We start from the raw sequence: 19,349 nt of genomic DNA on the forward strand, positions 1-19,349 counted from the left end.
GAGAACGAGAAAAGACCACACGGGGGAAACCAGTCTTTCCAGATACTAGTTTGTTTCTTTATTTTCCAAATCCACTTTTATACTTTTAGTTATACCTAGAGATAAATGCAATGGCACCCCACTCCAGTACTCTTGCCTGGAAAATCCCATGGACGGTGGAGCCTGGAAGGCTGCAGTCCATGGGGTCGCTGAGGGTCAGACACGACTGAGCGACTTCACTTTCACTTTTCACTTTCCTGCACTGGAGAAGGAAATGGCAACCCACTCCAGCGTTCTTGCCTGGAAAACCCTAGGGACGGGGGAGCCTGATGGGCTGCAGTCTGTGGGGTCGCACAGAGTCGGACACGACTGAAGCGACTCAGCAGCAGCAGAGATAAATGTGTTCTCAGCAGATCTTTGTTCTCACAAGGGCCTTACATTTGTTTTACGATATCTTCTGGTCTGGAGACCAATTAACATTTTATGGCCCCACCTTTCTCTCTATTGATAAAGGTTAATTGATCAGAAAATGTGTTCCCCTTAAGATCTATTTAGTCTTAAGATAGTGATAAAGTTACATTTTTACATAGCAAGGACACAGTGATTTATAACAAAGAAAGAGGAGTACAGTGATCTATAACAAAAGAGAAAATTCATTACCTCAAAAGGTCTAGTATTGCTAACATCAAAACTACTATATTTCCTTTTCTACATTCCAATTACATTGATTAACATACTCCCAGGTGCCTAAGGATATGGAGGCCTGGTGGCAATCTTTGACTCAACAATGAGAAAAGCCCTATGCTAATTGAGACTTTCAAAATCCTCCAAACTCTCTGTGCTGTTTATGGTTGAGAGGTAGTAAACAATCATGCAGGTAGTAGCAAGAGTGTGGATAATCCTGTCACACAAGCTAGTCTGCCAGCAGAGAGGTTTGACCTGAGACACCCTTGTCACACCCAGGAGATTTATTATCTGGAGTCCTAAGTTAACTCCTTTACAGAAAGAGGTGATGGGGGATAGCCCCCCATAAAGTCAGAGGTGTAGGTGAGAGCATAAAGCAATAAAGTAGGCAGACTCTGGTTTTTGGGGTAGATGCTTGGGAACAGGGGGTCTCCTGAGGCTCGATCCTGCCTTTGCGTATGCTGAGTCTCCTTCCTCATGACCTGACCTTTGCCACAGGTGGAGCTCCTCACGCTGGCTCCCAGCATCCAGCTTTTAGTAGTTGTGGTTAGGTGTCGGAATGAGTGCCTTTCAGTTCAGTTCAGTCAGCCAGTCGTGTCTGACTCTGTGACCCCATGGATGGCAGTACACCAGGCTTCCCTGTCCATCACCAACTCCCAGAGTTTACTCAAACTCATGTCCATCGCGTTGGTGAGGCCATCTAACCATCTCATCCTCTGTCATCTCCTTCTCCAGCCTTCATTCACTCTTTCCCAGCATCAGGGTCTTTTCTAATGAGTCAGTTCTTAGCATCAGGTGGCCAAAGTATTGGAGTTTCAGCTTCAGCATCCGTCCTTCCAATGAATATTCAGGACTAATTTCCTTTAGGATGGACTGGTTGAATCTCCTTGCAGTCCAAGGGACTCTCAAGAGTCTTCTCCAACACCACAGTTCAAAAGCATCAATTCTTCAGCACTCAGCTTTCTTTATAGTCCAACTCTCACATCCATACACGACTACTGGAAAAATCATAGCTTTGACTAGATGGACCTTTGTTGGCAAAGTAATGTATCTGCTTTTTAAGATGCTGTCTAGGTTGTCATAGCTTTTCTTCCAAGGAGCAAGTGTGTTTTAATTTCATGGCTGCAGTCACCATCTGCAGTGATTTTGGAGCCCCCCCCCAAAAAAGTCTGTCACTGTTTCCATTGTTTCTCCATCTATTTGCCATGAAGTGATGGCACCAGATGCCATGATCTTAGTTTTCTGAATGTTGAGTGTCTTTATCTCCAAAAAATAAGTCTCAGGGGAAGTGTGGTGTGGAAGTTACTCACTTCCAGGGTGACGTGCCCCTCCCCTCCCTTGAGGACATTTGGCTATGTCTGGTGGGGAGTGTGCTGGCATCTGGTGGGCAGAGGCTAGGGGCGCTGTTGGATACCCTACAGTGCACAGACAGCCCCCCACGAAGAGTGATTTGGCCCCTGATGTCGACAGTGCCAAGGTCAAGAACCTGACCCCATGGTGAGCAGCGCTTGTCTCTATTTTTAGTTCCAGAAGAGTTAATTCCTCAGGTTAACTCCTGCAAATGAAGGCTTGTATGTGCCAGGCCTGATGTTGCTTTGTTCTAGTCCATCCACAGCTGTGACAGGGACAGAGTAAAAGGACAAAGTAGGTGATTAAGTAGTTAATCCCACTAGGGGATTGTAAGTAGAGAAAATATGGGAGACCCTGTAAGTTGATGATTACTCCAGAAAATAGGTTTGCTTCACTACAAAACCAAGCAGTCTGGCTTAGCACCAAAACCATGCAGCAGAAGCGCAAGGTGCGCCCCCAACAGTGAAACAGCGGTGGCATGAGAGCCACATCTTGCCCAGTGAGCTTAGTAAGTTAGTGATCCCTAGGACATGCTCTCTGCACACAGAGAAAATGAAAATTTGTGCACCTAGCTTTACCATGTAGAAACAAGAAAACTCCTTTGCATCAGGAGGAGCTGATAATGAAAGCATACCATCTACTCAAGAAAGACAGAAAAGGTCTTCTCCCTCTCCCCACTTTCCTTAGTTTATAAAACTGGAGCCCAGTAAATTCTTGGGGCACAGAACTTCTCGCCTGTCTGCTTGTAAACCTCACATGCATCTTGTTCCAGTAAATCACTTATCTATCACTTTGCCCCTCACTGAATTCTTTTCTGCTCTGAGACATAAAGAACTGTTTGTATTAGAGCTCTTTGGAGCCCCCAGAAACGACACCCAATGGTCTCAGCTAGACAGGATGGATTCCTGGTGACAAACTGGAAAAAACACAGGAGGACCGGAGGAAGTCGGAGGAGACCCAGCCCTGCTGTTGATGGAGCCCTGCTAACACTGGACACTGGGGCCGAGGCTGACCACACCTGCCAGGTCCAAGGCTTGGGCTGTCCTATTCCAAGGGTCATGAGTATGACCCAGGGAAGTGATCTGTCTGGAAACAGGACCTGGCCCTAAAAGCCAGCAGTGAAGGAATCACCCACGGCAGCTTCTACATCAGTGACCTTTGAAGCATCCGAGGCTAAGACAGAAACATGAAGAATTATGTGGTTTTGTCAGATCACCAGATTGATTACAACTGACATTTGCTCAGGGTAGACATGCAGCCAGGGTTATTTATTTATCTTTTTAATAAGAATTTTTTAAAAGAATCCATTTAAGGATTCTCTTCTTTACCTTCAGGGTCATTGACTTTTTTTGTTACAAATTTTATTTAATCTTCAGAGTGAATTTTATTTTTAAGATGACATCTCTTTATTTTAATTGTTTTGGCTATGCCATGGGACACATGGAATCTTCGTTCCCTGACCAGGAACTGAACCCGTGACCCTTGCATTGGGAAAAGCTCCAGGGAAGTTGCCTTTTGTAAAAAATGTTTTTGGCTCCACTGCACTCGACATGTAAGATCTGGAATCTTAGTTCCGTGACTATGGATTGAACCAATGTCCTTGGCAGTGGAAGCTTGGAGTCTTAACCACTGGACCACCAGGGAAGTCCCCATAGCCAGAATGATTTATCTCAAGTGGGTCTTCTCATCTTCACAAGGACCCCATGAGGTTGATGTTACTAGTCTTATTTGTACAGATGGAGAAGGGAGACCAGGTTAAATACTTAGACAAGGTCATACAGTGGGCGGGCAGTGGGGCTGGAGGTGCCCCAGACTCCAAGATCAAGACCCAAGATCACACCACAAGGGCGATCATTCTAAATACTTAATCCTAAATGGTTCTGGCAATCCCTGCAGGAAATCATCGCATGGCCTTTTGTCCACACACGTGGCAATGTAAGCTCTAGCTTGGGCATCTGCCTCTTCTGGAAGCTGGGGCTATTGTCTTATTCCTCTCGGGTCCTCCAGGCCCGAGTGGAGCCTGACACGCTTCAGCACATTGAGGCAGTCCAGCCCCAGAGTCTGCTCTCAGCCACTACATACACTGAATGCTCTTAATAACTGAAGCGAGACAAACCACTTCTGGGGATGTGCTCAACATGAAGTATGAAAATTCAACTTGCATCCCGTGCACTAAAGCCTGATTCCACACAGTGCAGAGGATGGCCTTGGCCTTGGCCCTGCCCCCCTCCTTCTCAGGGGCCCCGCCAGCGTGTCCCCAGCTCACTCCTCCTGGCGCCCCCCTGCTCTGCACACCAGGTGGAGGTGAGGCATGTGAGATGCTGAGGTCCCCGCTGGGGTGCTGAGATTCAGGTGGAGCAGGCTCAGGGGAGCCCCTGAGGGGGACCCCCTCTGACCTCTCAGGCAGGCACCTCCTCACCCTTGACCTTCCTACCCATGTGAGCAGCCGCCTGTCATTGCTCGAGCCCCTGCAGGGTGAAGGTTTGGCTGTGAGTCATTTCCTCTGCAGTGAGGGAAGCAGGAAGAAGCCGATGGAGGGAGGAGCAGGCGTGTCAGAGCCAAGTCTCACAGGGGACAGCGCGGCCCAGGACCGCGCAGGTTGCAGAGCTGCTGAGGGATGACCGAGATGATGGCCAGGGGCACTGACCAGCACTGCTGTGGTGTCTGGCCGGGCGCCAGCTCAGGGGTGACCCACCTGTCCCCAGGTCTGCTCTGTCTGTCGGCAAAGTGACCCAGCCGGTCCCCTTGGCCTCAACTTGTCCATCCGCCTCATCCTGTCCCCTGGCCTCAGCTAGCCCATCTGGCCTCAAGGCTGCTTATCTTCTAGGCTGGCCCAGGCTCACCCTGCCCCTTGGTTCCCTACCTTCTTTGTTAGTGACATCCTTGCCCACGTGGGGGAGGGCTCTACCCACCTCCTTTGGGGACAGCCCTGCAGTCCCCAGCTCAGCGGCCTTCCTCATCGCTGTCTGAACCTTTTCCTCCTGCTCTGCATGGAGAACCCTCGAGAGGCCTCCCACACCATCCTGTCTCCTAGGAAGAGGGACTAACGCGCTCACCTCACTGGACACCTATGACGTGCCAGGTGCAGAGGCACGCTCACTGAATCTGCACAACCACACCACGCGCAAGGCTCCCTTCTGCCCATTCTACAGATGAGGAGACTGAGGCTCAGAAATGCTGTTTGGTCCAAGATCACATATTTAGGAAACGAAAGACAAAGATATTTAAACCTCATTCCTTCCGACTCCACGGCCCACAGAACATACCAGCTCCCCTTGAGGTGGTCCCCCTTGATCAGTGCGTTGAGCCTAAGGCCCAGCACACGTTCTTAACGTGTGGCTGAGGGAAGACCGTGAGCCTTCACACCTGGGGTAGAACCACTTCCAGCCCAGCCCAGTGATGGTGGAACGCTGGGAGCTGAGGGGAAAGGAGACTGTGCCCGGACTCTACCTGCCGCGGCTGTTCCCCACGCGGTGCAGGTTTCCCAGAAAAGAAGCTGGCAGGGTGGGGGGTGGGGGTGGTGGTGGTGGTGGTGGTGGTGGTGGTGGTGGTGGTGGTGGTCGTGGTGGTCGTGGTGGTGGTGGTGGTCGTGGTGGTGGTGGTGGTCGTGGTGGTGGTGGTGGTGGTCGTGGTGGTGGTGGTGGTCGTGGTGGTGGTGGTGGTCGTGGTGGTGGTGGTGGTGGTGGTCGTGGTGGTGGTGGTCGTGGTGGTGGTGGTGGTGGTGGTGGTGGGCTGAGACCACAGATTTGCATCACAAAGGGTCTCCTTCTGCTGAAGTGAAGGCTTTGAGCCCAGCTCGCTGCCTTGCAGAATGCTTCTAGGCCTCCAGATCGCTGGATCTCCATGGAAATTAGTCCGCCAGAGAAAAGCTATTTTAAGGACATGCGATGAGAGACCCTGTAGGCTGGGATAGAGAAGCTAGCTGTGGGGGAGAGCTTTTCCGAATGACTCACTCATTTCCCTCCTATGGGGTGAGGGAAAAAAAAATGGCATGGAAAAAGAAGGGCAGCCCAGGGAGGAGGAGCGGCACAGCCGACCCCGACACTGGGCCCCACGGCCGCCATATTGCGGGCGGAGACGCCGGGCAGGCCGCTGAGGGAGAGAGGCCTTCAGGATCCCAACACCTCCTGTGGCCCTCAGATCCGCTCTTCCAACCAGCTTTCCTGTCACGCAATGAAGCAAAAAATTGCTTCTTAAAAAAAAAAAAAGTGACTGCGGCCGCTTCTGTAACCCCAGGAACACAGAATTCACGGTAGGGGCAGGGGATGCCATTGTGAGGAAAGCTTGTTTAATCCACCTCCTGGTTAGGGAGCTTGGTGAAGAAGAGCTAAAACTATAGAGGTAGATCACTTCAGGTGATAAAGAGGTGGGAATCTCTGGGTTTCCCTTTCATCCTGCTGTTTATTGAACAGGGACTCTGGGAGGCCCAGGTGGGAAGCAAGCAGACATGGGGGGGCGGAATCTGGCTCCAAGAGATGGTGGTGGACCCAAGCCTGGGAGAAAGGAGCTCAGGGACCCTGAAGGGTGGGTAGGGGGCTGAGCAGCTGAAAGAACAGGCGCGAAAGCCTTTAACTTTACAGTTTCCAGTTTCAGGCATCAGAGAGGGCCCCACTGTCCGTCAGCTTACAGTCAAAGTCCTGTTTGGTGCAGAGGCAACTGGTATTGGAGCTTGGGGCAGTGGTGGGGGCAACACTGAGCCTGCTCAGGGTGCTGGAACTCAGGCCACAGCTGCTCCTAGAGTCACTTCTGGGAGGCCCCCGAAATGGTGAGGTGGACGTCCATTCCAGGTAGGGTGGGTCCAGGCAGCACCCACGCTGGCCCTCTGAGCTGGGCACTGCTCCGTGACCCATGAACAGCGCAAACTGCTCCTGCAGGTGGGAGCCTGTGACCTGGCAGATTGTTTACATGTGTTTACTGTCTCTGGAGTTCAGCAATGAACACTTACAAAAGCCAGGAGGAATTGGTGGCTGCAGGGCATCCCTGGAGTCCCGCAAAGACATGTGCCATCTCCAGCGAATCCTGGTCCTTCTTGTTTGGTCGCTCAGTCATGTCCAACTCTTTGCGACCCCATGGACTGTAGCCAGCCAGGCTCCTCTGTTCATGGGATTCTCCAGGCAAGAATACTGGAGTGGATTGCTGTGCCCTCCTCCAGGGGATCTTCCCAACCCAGGGATTAAACTTGCATCTCCTGCATTGGCAGGCGGATTTTTTTTTTTTTTTTTTAAACCACTGAGCCACCAGGGAAGCCTCCTGGTCCTTGGCCAACTTCAAACCCTTTCTACAGAGTCCCCTCTGTCAGGACAATGCTGGCCTATCTCCACTGCAAACCTCCATAACCACCCCTCCCTGGGCAGCTGCTCAGCAGCTCCGACAGCCTAGAAGCCCGTCTGTGGCTGAATGTCAGGAAAAAATGCCACACAGATGGGAGCTGAGAAAAGCACAATTTATTGGTCACGCAGACTGACACACGTGGGGATATGAGATGCGTACCCATCCTCCTGAACTCATACACACTTCTGGATTTGGTTTCCTACATTAATTTTGTTACATCAAAAAGCAACAGACACACAAGAACATCACCAGTCCATTCTCCTAGTAACCAAGGAAGCAGGGCCAAAAGCCATAGAGTTCAGAAATAAAAGACTGCTTTGAGGGCTAGGAACCAAGAGGCCCGCCCTCCCCAGCAGCCAAGTGGGAAAACTGGTTTTCTGCAGCAACTAAGGAACAGCAAAGACTTTTCCATCAGCTCGATGAGATAAGGCTCAGGGCGTGGCTCATTCCATGGCCTAGCGGTGCCTGCCCACCTGGAGGAGGGCACAGGAGACTTGGTACAAGCCTGGAATCGCCAGTCTGGGCTGAAGCCAAGTCTCTTTACTGGAGAGCAGGAATTGATTTTCCTTCTACTTCTGACTGAAGAACTCAGGTGACCCAGAGAGATCCCTGTTCACACAGGCTCAGCTGGATCCCAGTGGCTTTCGCTATAGCAGTTTGCATCACTGAAGCTAGACAAGGCCAGGTTCACTGTACCCTAGATTAACCACACACTCAGAGCTTCCTAAAGGCCAAGCCCTTCCTCACTCCAGGAGGGCACTGGCCTTAATTTTTAATGCTTTTTCCAAACCACTCAGGACATACTGTTTTCAACTGGAGGGGGGTGGGGCGGTCTGGGAATGTGGTTTTAGTTGACTGAAGACTCAACTTGTAATGTTCATAAAGCACTTAGCACAGTACCTGGCAGGTGCTGAGTGCTCCACACATGTAGCCATTATTATTATTAATATTATTATTACTTGTATCTCCACCCAGGAATCAGCACTCTAGTTCCTTTCTTCAAAATGCTAGCTGGAACAAGGCTCTTGGGTCCCAAGTACCAAGATCAAGCTGGGGGCCCCAGTGTGCAGGTTGTTGGGTGCCCATCCGGTGTGCTGCTGCTTCCAGCTTCAGTGCTGACAGTAAGGTTTCACAGCCAGTGCCCCTTGCTGACCACACAGAAGCTAGGCCCTCTCAGGAAAAACACGAAGCCCTGTGCAGGAAGCTGGGTAGGAGGAGTGAACAGGGGTCCTGGGAGAGGGTCCTAGTGGCTTCATGTTGCTCCTCTGGGCTCCTATCTCACTGGCGGCTCACCAGGGGCTTCACTGCAGGACAAGAACAGAAGATTCAGCACTGCGTCATTGCCAGGCCACAACTAACTCAAGGTTCCCATGTGTTTGCATGCCCCAAGCTAGAGTAGGCTTCCTCTGACAGTGTTGAAGAGGGCTAGCACACTGTTCTCAGAACTTACACATAATCTATTATGTATGTATATATGCTATATGCATACACAGTAATATGTAATATATATGAAATAATATGTAATAGATAATATATATTTTACATGTAAATTGTAACATACAATCATGATATATAACAAAATTTAGTCCTCCCTATAAACCTATGAGGCAGGTTCCCTGATTGCTCATCCACTGACTGATGAGCACACTGAGGCCCAAGGCCCAGAGTCAGAGACTGGGGTAGGGGAGAGAGCTGGGATTCAAACCCAGGATAGTCTGGCTCCAGAATCTGCTCTTAACCATTACTTTTTTTTTTTTTTTGCTGAAAAATCTGTTTTATAGGAAGGAAGGGGACATCGAGTATGAAGTCCCTAAAACGCTAGGAAGTTTTAAAGAACACTAAGGATGATGATAAAATAGAAATGATCTGGGCTCTTATATTTATGAAGCCTTATTCTTCTGTGGTGTTGGAGAAGACTCGAGAGTCCCTTGGACTGCAAGGAGATCCAACCAGTCTATCCCGGAAATCAGTGCCGAATATTCATTGGAAGGACTGATGCTGAAGCTGAAACTCCAATACTTTGGCCACCTGATGCAAAGAACTGACTCACTGGAAAAGACCTTGATGCTGGGAAAGATTGAAGGCAGGAGGAGAAGGGAATGACAGAGGGTGAAATGGTTTGATGGCATCATAAACTCGATGGAGATGAATTTGAGTAAGCTCCAGGAGTTGGTGATGCACAGGGAAGCCTGGCATGCTGCAGTCCAAGGGGTGCAGAGTCAGACAGGACTGAGCGACTGAACTGATTCTTATGGGCCTGACATAGAGGACTCAGTTTACCCACAGCCCCTCCTTTAACCCTTCAACTGTAGGAGCAAGGATTTTTGGGTATAGGCTGGGTTCGAATCCTGTCTTCACCTCCTTTCTCCTTTGCAGTTCCCAGGGCAGGGTTTCTCAGAACCCACTCCTGGATAGCGTTGGTCTATCACATACAAGGCCGTGGATGAGAGCCCATATGCACCGGAGAACGGTTCCTAGCCTGGTGGGTTGTAGCAGACGCATGCACACCCAGGCACCCTCCGACCACGCAGGCACTGCTCGCGCAGGTGCACTGAGCATACTCCCGACCTGGCCGGGTATCACTCACACGCACGCACGTGCACCTGTAGCGCACACCCGCGCATGCGCACCCGCCTGCCCACGCGCCCGGAGCACACCTGCATGGCGGTCCGGCTGAGCGGCGCGTCCTCCGGCCGGTGCTTGGCGTGGTGAGGCAGCTCGGCGTTGTCGCGGTAGTCGCGGCCCTTGGAGTGCTGCAGGTGCAGGACGGCCGGGCTCTTGACTGGGAGGGGCGGCCGCTGCCCCTGGGCGGGCAGGGGCTGCTGGCTGAGTTCCGACCTGGAAGGCTTGATGGGCCTCTTGACCGGCACCGGGACCGGGACCTGAGAGCCGGCCGGGGCCTTGGGCTTCCCTTGGCTCTTGTCCCCGCCCGGCGGGCGGCCCTCGGAGGTGGAGCAGGTGAAGGAGCGGACCCGGGGCGTGGGGCTGAGGAAGGGGGCGGGCGGGGGCGCCGGCTTGCCTGTCCCCTTGCTGCCCTCTGCCTCCTGGACTTTGGAGAGCAGGATGCTGGGTGATACGATGCCCGGGTCCGGGCAGGGCGGGGGCTCCTTCCTCAGCATCTTTGGGGACTCCTGCTCTTTCCTGGGAGCCGGCTTCGGGAATGCGCTCACAGACCCGTACAGGGGGTTCTCAAACATCTCGGGCTTGGTCAGCTGCGGCTCCTCGGGAGGCAAAGTTTCCCCCACACTCTTCGCCACATCGCTGGGCCTGGAGCGTGAGAAAGAAGACGCACAGGGAAGAAACACAGATCGGGAATGACTGCTGAATGCCTGCGGAGTTTCCTTTCGGGCTGATAAAGACCTTCCGAACTAGATCGAGGTGGTGGTTGCCTTAATACAGTGAAGGCACTCAATGCCACCTAGTTGTTCATTGGAAAAATGTTAGGCTTCATTTTATGTTATGTGAATTCCACTGTGATGAAAGAGATAGGAGAAGGAACTGTTACTCTTACGCTGATGGTCTCACAGGTAACCTCCACTCTTTCCTTGGACATTATCCACCATAGAAACTGTCCACACCAGAGCATCACTAAGCAAGGGGGACTAGTGAATTCTGCTCTGAGCCACAGAGGAACAGAAGCCTGTGCTACTGGAGGGTCCCAAGTTCAGAAGCTCGGTTCAACAGAAGCATGGAAGGACCCCAAGCATGAGACGCTGCCCCTGGTGCAGGCGGTGGACATGAACCAGATGAAATCGGTGCTCACGGGACCCACAGTCCCTATTAACAGTGTTCTTTCCTCTGCATAAGGCCCTCTCCCCGGAGAGCTCCTGGTGAGTGTGGCTTCCTTTGTGCCCTCATTCAGAGTGAGAAGGAAACAATGGTGTTCATGATGAAAATTAGAAGCCACCTAGAGATGCGCCAGTAGCGAGAAAAGAGGCCTATCTGATTTATGGACCGAGAAGGAGGTCCACGCTGTCCCCAGGGTAGGTAAGAGCTTCCTTTGTGTTTCCTGATTTACTTCTGCTCTTGCTGGAGGTGGTTTCCTGCTGAGCGAATTAGGAGAACCAGGAATGGGGACACATTTTGCTTTCTGGCCAGGGGCGTGTTCTGTGTTCTTCAAAAATGAGGAAGCTGTTGAGAACAAAATGTGGGTCCCCTTGGAAAACACACTGAACTGGTCAGGCCGTGACGCCTCATACTGATGATGCTGCTCAGAAGTTTCTGAACAGCCACAGCTAATGGACTCTTTAGGGAGGAGGAGTGGGCAGAGGACAGAGGCGAGATGCCATCCTCTCACTGGGGCCAATGAGACAAGATGTGGGGTTTCAGGACACAGAGAATTGGGCTGTCGCTCATTACTCTTTGGAAAGGCCTGGAAGCAGTTGCCTAAACAGAAGGCCGCCCCTCCCCTCTGGGCCATCCTCGGCACCTGCTCTGGACCCCCAAAGACCTCTGCTCTGAGTTAGCCCGGGGAGGAAGGAGCAGAAGTGGAAAGCAGCATTGGGTGAAACTTCACCCGAAGTTTCGGATGAAGAGGCCAGAAGGGGAAAAGAAAGGTGCATGGCCTGCCACCTGAAGCTCGCTCTCAGTGATGAGATAGGAAGGATCCTGCTTGCAGAGAATTAGGGGCAGGGCCAGGAAGCCGACCCTGGATGCAAGCATTTTGCGGATTGCAAAGATGGGCAGGCAAGGCAAGCTTCCCTCAAGGAGGGGGCTTCTGTCACTGTCAGAGAGGGGGAGGTTTGGTGGGGGCAGGGAGACTGGGGAAGACCGCTTTTAAAAAGTCATTTCCTTGATGGGAAGTCACAAGGAACCAGCTCCTATAGTAGCCACCGCTGTGGAATCAGCCAGCCCATCCCAGGTACAGAGTGGGTTCCTGGGGCTAAATGACTTCACTCCTCAGATCCGGAGTTTGTTCTTTTCTAAAGGAGCAAAGCACCAAGCAAGGTCTGAGAAGAGCTCTCTTTCTCTCTTTTTTTCTTTTTTTTTTCTGCTTAAACTTTTTATTTTGTAATGGGATATAGCTGATGAACAATGCTGTGATAGTTTCAGGTGGAGAGCAAAGGGACTTAGCTATACACACATATGAGTCCATTCTCCCTGAAACCCCTTTCCCAACCAGGCTGCCACATAACATTGAGCAGAGTTCCCTGTGCTCTACTGCAGGTCCTTGTTGGTTATCCATTTTGAGTGTAGCAGTGTGTTCATGTCCATCTCAGATTCTCTAACTGTCCCTTCCCTCTGGCAACCATAGTTCATTTTCTAAGTCTGTAAGTCTCAAGGAGAGCCCCCTTTCTAACCACGTGACTTCGGTCCAGGGTGACCAGTCGTCCTGGTTTGCCCAGGACTTAAGGTGTTTCCTGGGATGTGGGATTCCTGGTGCAAAAGAAGGGGACAGCTTTGGGCAAACTGGGACATCTGGTCACTCTGCTTGGTAGTGCAGTGTCAGGACTGGGACACCCCCTTTCCCGTCACCTTCTCTCAGGCCGAGTGGGGGCTCAGGAGCAGCAGAGGACTGCAGGCAGGCATGGGAGGCCCCGGCTTCTTGCCTCCAGTCACCTCTTTGCTGAGAAGTAAACTGAGCACCCACCCCACCCTATATCTACGATGTCCCCTTTCTGAAGCTGTCACCTGTAAAACAGGAGGGAACTGCTGGCCACCATGTTCCCAGCCGTGTGCTTGAACTTGAACTTGTGCTGTGTTTAGGTTAGCACAAAGAGATATTTGCTTCGGGAACTTAACACATTTCACTTGAACAATCCCCCTGTTCGCTGTGGTTGCTTCTAACTATTTCCCAGGGTTGCCAAAGAGAGGACCTTTGCCAAAGAGGCACCTCAGGACCCACTTTTGTTTTCATTTTTCCTGGAGAGGAAGCTAGGCTGCTTCTCCTTCTGGGTTTCTTATGGAAAGACCAGAGTCCATGATGTTATCAACAAAGTCTGAAAACTAGAGGTATAGAGACAAGGCTGAGCCTGCCCTGTCCGGTCCCATCCTCCTTCCTTCTGTCCCTTCCATCTTTCCATTCATCTGCCTGTTTTGTTTTGTTTTGTTTTGTTTTTTTTTAAGAGAACAAAACTTTAGAGAGTTATAAACTGCCCTTCAAGCCAGAGGAAACTCCAGCCAGGCCCGGTGAGAGTGTTGGGAGTGGCAGGAGATGAGGGGAAGCATGTTCTATTTCTATAGCACGCTCTTCCCTGACTCTCAATTCACGACAGAAAATGCCAAGAGGAACGTGGGACCTCAAGAAAGGGGAAGACAGACCCAGAGTGGTCCCCCCGAAGCCATCATAAACGGTACCAGCAGCCCCAAAGGAAGCCTATGCTGGCGATACTTTGTGCATCTTCAGTCATTGTTAATTAAGGTCTGCACTTTTAATTTCCGACACCCTGTGGTTATGGGAAACTTGGAGGGCTCTGGAGCCTGGCAAACGTGTGGGTTTGATTGGTTAAGGCAGCGGCTGTGTGGGCTCCTCCCAGGCTCCCAGCCTCCGGGCACATGCCGCCTGGATCAATTCTAGATGCAGGCCAGCCTTCTCTACCGCTGGGTTTTTCCCGAAGTTTCACAGCCAAACCCCCTCCTCCCTCTGTGGGCTGACTGCGCTCCTCCTCTTGGGAATTCCCCGTCCCAGCTGCTTCTTGTTCGACTTGGTCTCAACAGGACGGAAGGGAAAGTGGCACCTGAGAGCAGGAACCACCGTGGCTGAGAGGAGGCCGAGGAACTGGGAGCTGGCGGGGGACTCCTACATGGAGATTCCCATCTCTGTTCTGCAGGGCCCTCCCGGGAGTGGGAGTTTGACGGGCATTTACTGCTTATAGAACTGTATTTTTCAATGAAGGTTGTTTTTACAGGACCGTGTGTTTCTTTGGCAGTATGTTTAAATTTTTTTTTTCTCCATGTTTTAAAAAAACCTTTCAAGGGACTTCCCTGGTAGTCCAGTGGCCAAGACTCCACACTCCCAGTATGGGGAGCTGAGGTTCGATCCCAGGTCAGGGAAATAGATCCTACTAAGTTTGCATGCCGCCACCAAAGATCCAGTGTGCTGCAACTAAGACCTGGCACAGCCAAATAAATGACTATTAAAAAAAGGAACCTTTGCAATTTACACCAATAGGGTAGCAACTGGAGATTCCACCTGCATTTCTCAAGAACCTCTGTGTTCTAGGCCCTGAGCGTGAGTCAGTGACCCAAGTGGGACACACAAAGTGGGCCTTCTGTTCGAGGCCCAGGCTTCCTGGTGGTGAAAAGCCAGGGAAGGGCGAGGTCATGGTGAAAAGGACACTCACCTTGACTGAGTGAGGCAGGGTCCCCGGGTTGCAGTTGACGATGTAAACTTCTTGGGTGATATGGGTGGTTGGGAGGGTGGCGTCGGGGGGCTGTCTCCCCTTCCAGGCCCCAGCGCGGAGTCCTTGAGTGGCGGGTCGTAGCTCCAGGCGGTGGGCTGCTGGTCGGGGGACAGGGTCTGCTTCAAGTGCCCGAAGTTCCCCACCCCCATGTAGCTGGGGTTGATGATTTCTGTGATGCCAGAGCCACTGCATGGAGGGGCCCTGTGGGGGAAGGAGGGACACACAGTCACATCTCATGGCTCCTCCGGGGCAGCACTGGTCTGAGGACAGTGTCCTTTGATGTCCCTCGGGGCTCCTCAGGCTCTCCCCAACCCCAGTGACTTTGCCCCTTAGAACAGGCTGGGGCTTTAGCTCTGGAGCCACATCTGCTAATGTCCTTGGTCCTCAGGAAACATGACACTCATCCCGTGAGATCATCTCTGTAGCTGCTTCCTCCTGGAGTGGGCGTCTTTCTACTAGGCTGTGCCTTCCCGAGGCAGGCACTGCACTTAATGTGCCCTGGTTTCTCCAGAACCTGACATGTGGAGGTGTTCAGTGTTGGCTGAACTGAACCTTGCAATGCAGAAGAGTTTCCCTGGCCTTGTCGCATTCACACCAACCTCCCCTGAGCCTGGGGTTTGCGGTCAGAAGCCTCGGGGCTGGAAGCAGGACAGGCCTCTTGTGGCTGCGCTTTCTTTCCCTGTGAGTCCTTGCTTTCTCTCTCTTCCACTTCCCCTCTCCCCGTCCTGGGTCTGTAAAGCCAGGCTATTTTGCAGTGAAGTCCTGGCTCTTACCCACCCTCCGGGCCCCCAATCTACCTGTTGGGAGGTTCCCACTGCTTCATGGGGTCATGGCTGGTAAGGCTTTTCAGGGACTTGGGTCCACTGGATTCATCCCGCTCCGTCTTCACAAAGTCTGCAAGAAAGGGGCCGGGAAAGATCGTGTGAGGGGGCAGCCCCCAGGGTTTGGGCCAGGATGGCTCAGAGGTGTCCACTGGCAAGCTGAAGCTGGAGAGTGAATACTGGCTGCCTGAGGGCAGATTCTGAGACGTGTGTGTTTGGTGGTCGATCAGCTATGCCTGCACAGTTCCAGGGCTGTGAGAGTGGGCACGTATGACCCAGAGTTGTCATTTCCTGCAACATCTCCAACTCGGTGGTGTCAGCAAGGGACAACGCAGGCAGCTAGTTTTTGGCAAATCTGAACAAAAGAACTGCAACAAGGTAGCGCTGCAAGAGCACTCAGTGCCCGAAGCCAGCCTGCTCACAAGCTTGATGGGGAACTGGGACCCCCCCCTTCATAACTGACTCTGGTTGTGCTGCAGGGGTACCAGGTCCCCCTCAGGTCCAGATCCTGCAAGAGAAAGCAGCTCCCAAAGGCAGAGCCAGGAGGCACACGCACGGGAGGCAGCACCCTCGATGCCCAGAGCCTTCCACGACCAAGGGCTGCCAGGCTGTGCTCATGTTCGCGTCCTGCTGTCTCGCTGTTCATGTGAGCGGCAGGACCCCATCCCGCTTACACACTTAACGGATGCTTAGCAGGGGCTGAACCTGCACTTTCACCTTGGGCCAGCCACTTGGCTCAGTTTGTGACCTTCAGCCAATCACTTAACCTTTCTGTGCCTTAGTTTCCCTATCTACCAACCAAGGACAAGACCTGGCTCTCGGAGCTATTGTGACGGAGAAATGAGGTGGCATTTAATAGATGATCGTTTCACGCATCAGGTATAAAATGAAAGCCTGACTCATTTCAGACACTGTTATTTGAGCACTTCTGAGGAAGAATTAAAGCGAAGAGGAAAAGGAAAAAAATGATCCACTGTCTGAGAAGGAAGATAGACTTAACATATTTTGAGCAGCTGTGTGCCTCTCAAATCATTTATTATTTCAAGCAGGGAGGTTTTAATGGGATGGATACTATTGAGAAGGACACGTGTTAATTTCCAGGTTTCAAAAAATGTGTGCAGGGTTGAGAGAAAATTGTAAATTTGCATCTTCCTTGTGTTCTCTTTACGTTACTAGGTCTCTTGACCACATTTCAATAGTCTCACAGTGAATTTGTGACAGTTCTCATCTCAGAGATGCAACGTCTGAACTTGCCTAATGCAGCAGCCCCCAGCCTTTTTGGCACTAGGGACCAGTTTCATGGAAGATAGTTTTTCTACAAACTGGAGTGGGAGGCGGGTGGTGGTTTCGAGATGAATCAGGTACACACTTACTGTGCACTTTATTTTAATATTAATACCTCAGCTCCACCTCAGATCATCACGCATTAGGTCCCAGATGTTGGGGACCCCTGGCCTAATGGAAATCAGCAGAGTCTTCTTTGGGGACCAGTAGGGAATGACTCTCTGATGCTGGCATTTCACATGGGGCGAGCAAACACCCATGATGCGCATTTGGTCCCAAGCTTGTCTGCACTGGTGTCCTTTCTGAGCCACAAAAATGCATGCTCCTGATGGCCAGTCCGGAGAAGGCAATGGCACCCACTCTAGTACTCTTGCCTGGAAAATCCCACAGACGGAGGAGCCTGGTAGGCTGCAGTCCATGGGGTCGCTAAGAGTCGGACAAGGCTAAAGCGACTTAGCAGGAGCAGATGGCCAGCCAAAGTAAGCAAGTGGCAAATAGGGGGAGAGAAAGATTGAGTTCAAGTTCAAAGAGGTGCTAGGGGACTCTGCCCGGCAAGAGAAGACCACGGAGGGTGGCTGGGACTAGGATCAGGAAGGGCCAGAGAAATGTGCTCAGGATGAGGGCGGGGCTTTCAGGTGCATATGGTGCGTGGAGGTGATACCAGAGGTGCAGAAGCCCAGGGTGGGTACCAGGAGGGCAAGCTGTAGACACGTGTGAGGGCATATGTGTATATATGAGTGTGCACCACGTGGCCACGAGGAAGAACAGGAACTGCGTGGGAAATTCTAATCTCAACTGCAGCCGTGGTTTCAATCTCCCTCGCCCCTCACCCAGGAAAGAGACTGTGAGTAATCTGCAGGTCTGTGCGCAACCCTGGTCCTCCTGGTGGAGGTGTTCACAGGGAGTGACAAGGCCCGGAAGGCTCACGGGAGAGCAGAGGACCTGGGAAACCCACACTCATCACCTCCTTAGAGATGTGAGTTGACTGGGATCGGGGAAGGGTGATCTGAGGCTGTGGACTGTTGCGGTTCTGTAGGGAAATTCTTGAACCTACAGAGGGTTGGGCCAGATTGTCCCTGAGGCCCCTTCCAAGGCTGGATTTTCATCTTGAGGCTTCAGCAGACAGAATATTCCATGTCTGTTTCCCTCCCAGCAGCGCTGAGGAGGGAGCAGAGGAGGGGGTATTTCCACTTACCGTAGAGCTTCTCCCTCATCTTGCCCTGGGAGGTCTGCAGCTTAATGTCCCCCCGGAAGTGACCGGTCATCTCTCCATGGTGGGTGAGAGGTGTGTAGATGGGGAGCTGAGTTTCCGTGGCTTCTAACCGTAGAGCAATGCAGCCCTCGCCTGGGGAGGTGGGGGGAACAGTAGTCAGGTCAAGACCCCCTCATTTCACCGAAGAAACACCATGCATTTGTCCTGGAGACTTAGCCCCGCTCCCAGAGCTGCAGTGGCCAAGGCAGGGATTATGGGACTAACCTTTCAAAACAACTCATCACCAATTTGAGGAAAACTGCTCAAACCTTCAGTGAACTCCTCGCAGATTAGTGGATGCAAGAAATTAAATCATAGAAAATCCAGCAGAAAACCAGAATTAAATACTAATCTGGTTGCTGGAGAGAAGGATAACCTCCCAAGGTTTGAAGCAGTGTGAGAAATGACAAAACAAGACTGACAGATAAGAGGATATATGAGTTTAAAACTTCTGCATAGAGGAATTAAAAAAAAATGGGAAGAGGACTGACTGAGGCCATTCGCTGCAGCCAGCTTCAGAGAGGGTATTTTATCTGAATGCCTCAAAAATAAAATCTCCAGCAGAGTAATGGACAGACTACCCCACAGACATTTTCTACAAAAAGAGAAATGTAGCTGCTTAATTTCATTACTCTAAATGGAAACCAGTTCAGTCTTCTGAGTCATCAAAAATGCAAATTAAGGCAGCACTTAAGGGACTCTCTCACAGACACGAAACTAGCAAAAGAAGAAGGAAGCAAAGCACAGTGCCAGTAAGGATCTGGGAAGACCTGTACACTTGGACATGAGAAGGTCAACAAGACAAGATGGAGCCTTCACAGCTATCAGTTTGATGACGAGGGCCAAGAATCACAAACACATGTATACATTGCTTTAGCCAGGAAACATGGGAGCTTGTCCTAAAGAGATGATCCAAAAGAATAACTGTAGCCAAAGGAGATTGGAAAATGTCCACAAAGAAGAAAAGGCAACCCTCGTCCACTCTTGATGGGAATGTAAGTAGGTGTAGCCACTATAGAAAACAGTATGGCATTTCCTTACAAAAAAAAAAAAAAACCAAACTAAAAATAGAATTGCTGTATGATCCAGCAGTCTCATTCCTGCTCATGTATCTGGAGAAAAGGAGAAAACTCTAATTCAGAAAGATACATTCACCTCTGTGTTCATAGTAGCACTATTTATAATACCCACGACATAGAAGCAACCTAGATGTCCATTTACAGATGAATGTGGTGTACATACACAATGGAATATTAGCTGTAAGAAAAAGAAATAATGCCATTTGAGGCAACAGGGATGGACCTA

At 51.2% G+C, this 19,349-nt stretch overlaps 1 protein-coding gene and 1 long non-coding RNA gene across 3 annotated transcripts in view; one reads left to right on the top strand and one right to left on the bottom strand.

The window, feature by feature from the left end:
- LOC121818846 (uncharacterized) overlaps positions 1 to 14,194 on the top strand; it is a 43,176-nt gene extending 28,982 nt beyond the window's left edge. For both annotated transcript variants that reach the window (XR_009596486.1, XR_009596487.1), the window contains one exon: positions 1 to 14,194. This exon is cut by the window's left edge and continues 20,245 nt beyond it. This is a non-coding gene — a long non-coding RNA (uncharacterized LOC121818846).
- Positions 7,436 to 19,349, bottom strand: part of INPP5D (inositol polyphosphate-5-phosphatase D) — a 137,809-nt gene continuing 125,895 nt past the window's right edge. The window contains exons 23-27 of the mRNA XM_027967486.2: positions 17,988 to 18,137; positions 15,485 to 15,581; positions 14,628 to 14,888; positions 10,002 to 10,611; positions 7,436 to 8,648 (exon numbers count right to left, since the gene is read on the bottom strand). Of these exons, the coding sequence (XP_027823287.1) occupies positions 8,646 to 8,648; positions 10,002 to 10,611; positions 14,628 to 14,888; positions 15,485 to 15,581; positions 17,988 to 18,137 (1,121 nt within the window). The 3' untranslated portion in view covers positions 7,436 to 8,645. The remainder of the gene's footprint in view (positions 8,649 to 10,001; positions 10,612 to 14,627; positions 14,889 to 15,484; positions 15,582 to 17,987; positions 18,138 to 19,349) is intronic.

Source organism: Ovis aries, chromosome 1 (assembly GCF_016772045.2).
Source record: "Ovis aries strain OAR_USU_Benz2616 breed Rambouillet chromosome 1, ARS-UI_Ramb_v3.0, whole genome shotgun sequence".
Classification (NCBI taxonomy): Eukaryota; Metazoa; Chordata; class Mammalia; order Artiodactyla; family Bovidae; genus Ovis; species Ovis aries.